At 53.8% G+C, this 5,000-nt stretch overlaps 1 protein-coding gene across 11 annotated transcripts in view; it reads left to right on the top strand.

Annotated features, from left to right (window-relative positions):
• The window catches only part of myocd (myocardin), a 75,789-nt gene that overhangs the window by 38,272 nt on the left and 32,517 nt on the right, over nt 1-5,000 (top strand). For all 11 annotated transcript variants that reach the window (XM_079801610.1, XM_079801602.1, XM_079801601.1 and 8 more), the window contains exons 4-5: nt 1-70; nt 3,052-3,207. The exon at nt 1-70 is cut by the window's left edge and continues 6 nt beyond it. In XM_079801610.1, coding sequence (XP_079657736.1) covers nt 1-70; nt 3,052-3,207 — 226 coding nt within the window. The remainder of the gene's footprint in view (nt 71-3,051; nt 3,208-5,000) is intronic.

Below are 5,000 nucleotides of genomic sequence, written 5' to 3'. Positions count from 1 at the left end.
GATTATCTAAAACACAAAATCAGAAGCAGACCAGAGAAATCAGAGCTCGTCGACATGCGCATTCTACAAGGTAAGAGCTTCTGAAGTATATGCACTAGTGATTAATATAGCCTGTTATGAGTCTTGTCATTAAATGGCGATGTACACCGATCAGGCATAACATTATGACCGGTGAATAACACTGATGATCTCCTGTTAGTGGGTGGGATATATTAGGCAGCAAGTGAACATGTTGTCCTCAGAGTTGATGTGTTAGAAGCAGGAAAAATGGGCAAGCGTAAGGATTTGAGAGAGTTTGACAAGGGCCAGATTGTGACGGGTCAGAGCATCTCCAAAACTGCAGCTCTTTTGGGGTGTTCCCGGTCTGCAGTGGCCAGGCTCTATCAAAAGTGGAGGACCAGTGGAGAACCAGCCACAGGGTCATGAAGGACCAGTGGAGAACCGGCCACAGGGTCATGGAGGACCAGTGGAGAACCAGCCACAGGGTCATGAAGGACCAGTGGAGAACCGGCCACAGGGTCATGAAGGACCAGCGGAGAACCGGCCACAGGGTCATGAAGGACCAGTGGAGAACCGGCCACAGGGTCATGGAGGACCAGTGGAGAACCGGCCACAGGGTCATGAAGGACCAGTGGAGAACCGGCCACAGGGTCATGGAGGACCAGTGGAGAACCGGCCACAGGGTCATGGAGGACCAGTGGAGAACCGGCCACAGGGTCATGGAGGACCAATGGAGAACCGGCCACAGGGTCATGAAGGACCAGTGGAGAACCGGCCACAGGGTCATGGAGGACCAGTGGAGAACCGGCCACAGGGTCATGGAGGACCAGTGGAGCACCGGCCACAGGATCATGGAGGACCAGTGGAGAACCGGCCACAGGGACATGGAGGACCAGTGGAGAACCGGCCACAGGGTCATGGAGGACCAGTGGAGAACCGGCCACAGGGTCATGGAGGACCAGTGGAGAACCGGCCACAGGGTCATGAAGGACCAGTGGAGAACCGGCCACAGGGTCATGGAGGACCAGTGGAGAACCGGCCACAGGGTCATGAAGGACCAGTGGAGAACCGGCCACAGGGTCATGGAGGACCAGTGGAGAACCGGCCACAGGGTCATGAAGGACCAGTGGAGAACCGGCCACAGGGTCATGGAGGACCAGTGGAGAACCGGCCACAGGGACATGGAGGACCAGTGGAGAACCGGCCACAGGGTCATGAAGGACCAGTGGAGAACCGGCCACAGGGTCATGGAGGACCAGTGGAGAACCGGCCACAGGGTCATGAAGGACCAGTGGAGAACCGGCCACAGGGTCATGGAGGACCAGTGGAGAACCGGCCACAGGGTCATGAAGGACCAGTGGAGAACCGGCCACAGGGTCATGGAGGACCAGTGGAGAACCGGCCACAGGGTCATGGAGGACCAGTGGAGAACCGGCCACAGGGTCATGGAGGACCAGTGGAGAACCGGCCACAGGGTCATGGAGGACCAGTGGAGAACCGGCCACAGGGTCATGGAGGACCAGTGGAGAACTGGCCACAGGGACATGAAGGACCAGTGGAGAACCGGCCACAGGGTCATGGAGGACCAGTGGAGAACCGGCCACAGGGTCATGAAGGACCAGTGGAGAACCGGCCACAGGGTCATGGAGGACCAGTGGAGAACCGGCCACAGGGTCATGGAGGACCAGTGGAGAACCGGCCACAGGGTCATGAAGGACCAGTGGAGAACCGGCCACAGGGTCATGGAGGACCAGTGGAGAACCGGCCACAGGGTCATGGAGGACCAGTGGAGAACCGGCCACAGGGTCATGAAGGACCAGTGGAGAACCGGCCACAGGGTCATGGAGGACCAGTGGAGAACCGGCCACAGGGTCATGGAGGACCAGTGGAGAACCGGCCACAGGGTCATGAAGGACCAGTGGAGAACCGGCCACAGGGTCATGGAGGACCAGTGGAGAACCGGCCACAGGGTCATGGAGGACCAGTGGAGAACCGGCCACAGGGTCATGGAGGACCAGTGGAGAACCGGCCACAGGGTCATGAAGGACCAGTGGAGAACCGGCCACAGGGTCATGGAGGACCAGTGGAGAACCGGCCACAGGGTCATGAAGGACCAGTGGAGAACCGGCCACAGGGTCATGGAGGACCAGTGGAGAACCGGCCACAGGGTCATGAAGGACCAGTGGAGAACCGGCCACAGGGTCATGGAGGACCAGTGGAGAACCGGCCACAGGGTCATGAAGGACCAGTGGAGAACCGGCCACAGGGTCATGAAGGACCAGTGGAGAACCGGCCACAGGGTCATGAAGGACCAGTGGAGAACCGGCCACAGGGTCATGGAGGACCAGTGGAGAACCGGCCACAGGGTCATGGAGGACCAGTGGATAACTGGCCACAGGGTCATGAAGGACCAGTGGAGAACCGGCCACAGGGTCATGGAGGACCAATGGAGAACCGGCCACAGGGTCATGAAGGACCAGTGGAGAACCGGCCACAGGGTCATGGAGGACCAGTGGATAACCGGCCACAGGGTCATGGAGGACCAATGGAGAACCGGCCACAGGGTCATGAAGGACCAGTGGAGAACCGGCCACAGGGTCATGGAGGACCAGTGGATAACCGGCCACAGGGTCATGGAGGACCAGTGGATAACCGGCCACAGGGTCATGGGCGGCCGAGGCTCATTGATGCACGTGTGGTCCGATCAAACAGACGAGCTACTGGAGCTCAAACTTTGAGTCCAAATTCCCCAGATCTCAATCCAATCGAGCATCTGTGAGATGAGCTGAACAAACAAGTGGCCTCACCTCGCAACTTACAGGACTTAAAGGATCTGCTGCTAACATCTTGGTGCCAGATACCACAGCACACCTTCAGGGGTCTAGAGGAGGCCATGCCTCGACGGGGGACCAACACAATGGTCATAATGTTATGCCTGATCGGTGTATATGATGTTAGTTGATCGTGTTTTCTGGCTGGAGCGTTTGTCACTTCAGACTGGTTTCAGTGTTTAATCTGGAGTGACTCATCATGTGTGTGTTTATTGCTCAGAGCCGGCCGAAGCACAAGATTCTCAGACCAAACTGAAGCGAGCCAGGCTTGCGGATGACCTGAATGAGAAGATCTCCCTGAGGCCCGGCCCGCTGGAGCTGGTGGAGAAGAACATCCTCCCGGTCCATTCCACTGTTAAAGAAGCGGCTATGAAAGGTATTAATAGAGCTGTTTTTCTATAGCTATAGGATTCTTCACTAACTCCTGAAAAACAAGCCACTTTTTTCTTTTTAGGATATACACTATATTGACACTAGAAGTGTTGAGCCGCCCCTTCACACACACATGAGCTTCCCATTCTTAATCCGTAGGGTTTAATATGGAGTCGCAGCTCTAACAGCTTCAGCTCTTCAGCTCTTCTTTCCTCAAGGTTTAGGAGTGTGTTTATGGGGGTTCTTCATTTGTGATGTTGGACGAGAAGGCCTGGCTCTCAGTCTCCGCTCTAATTCATCCCAAAGCTGTTCTATCGGGTTGAGGTCAGGACTCCAGTTCCTCCACCAAACTCCTCATCATGTCTTTATGGAGACGCTTTGAGCACTGGAGCAGTCATGCTGGGTCAGGAAGGGGCCGTCCCCAAACTGAGCCCACAAAAATGGGAGCATGAAATCGTCCAAAATGTCTTGGTGAAGCATTAAAGGGATAGTTCACCCAAAAATAAAAATTCTGTCATCATTTACTCTCCCTCAAGTTGTTCCAAACCTGTATGAGTTTATTTGTTCTGCTGAACACAAAAGAAGATATTTTGAAGAATGTTTGTAACCCAGCAGAGAGAGCAACCATTGACTACCATAGTATTATTTCCCCCTACTATGGTAGTCAATGGTTGCTCTCTCTGCTTGGTTACAAACATTCTTCTAAATATCTTCTTTTGTGTTCAACACAAGAAATAAACTCATACAGGTTTTGAACAACTTGAGGGTGAGTAAATGATGACAGAATTTTTATTTTTGGGTGAACTATCCCTTTAAGAGTTCCTTTCACTGGAACCCATAATCCCCCCTCCACCAAACTTTACACTTGGCACAATGCAGTCAGGCAAGTGCTGTTCTCCTGGCAAACCCAGACTCGTCCATGGGATTGTCAGACAGAGAAGCGTGATTGGTCACTCAGAGAACACGTCTCCACTGCTCTAGAGTCCAGTGGCGGCGCACTTTACCCCACTGCATCCCACGCTTTGCATTGCACTTGGTGCTGTAAGGCTTGGATGAGCTGCTCGGCCATGAAAACCCATTCCATGAAGCTCTACACACTGTTCTTGAGCTCATCTGAAGGACACAGAAGTTTGGAGGTCTGGAGCTCTTGACTCTGCAGAAAGTTGGCCACTTCTGTGACCCTCAGCATGTGCTGACCCCGCTCTGTGTGGCTGAGTTGCTGTTGTTCCCAATGGCTTCCATCCTGAGAGCGGCCCATTCTCTCACTAATGTGTGTAGAAGCGAACACACACACACACACACACACACACACACACACACACACACACTCCTGAGAGCGGCCCATTCTCTCTCTAATGTGTGTAGAAGCGAACACACACACACACACACACACACACACACACACACACACACACACACTCCTGAGAGCGGCCCATTCTCTCTCTAATGTGTGTAGAAGCGAACACACACACACACACACACACACACACACTCCTGAGAGCGGCCCATTCTCTCTCTAATGTGTGTAGAAGCGAACACACACACACACACAAACATACTCCTGAGAGCGGCCCATTCTCTCACTAATGTGTGTAGAAGCGAACACACACACACACACACACACTCCTGAGAGCGGCCCATTCTCTCTCTAATGTGTGTAGAAGCGTCTGCAGGCCTAGAGCTGGAGTTACACACCTGTGGCCATGAAGGGGTTTGTGTCCCAATTCTTTAATATTACAATCAGCTGTGAGTGAATATGCTTCTTCAGAGCTTGATGGCAGATTCCTCAGAGTCCTC

The sequence above is a fragment of the Gobio gobio genome (genome assembly GCF_949357685.1).
Source record: "Gobio gobio genome assembly, chromosome: 20".
Taxonomy (NCBI): domain Eukaryota; kingdom Metazoa; phylum Chordata; class Actinopteri; order Cypriniformes; family Gobionidae; genus Gobio; species Gobio gobio.
This window is presented reverse-complemented; position numbering and strand designations above follow the sequence as displayed.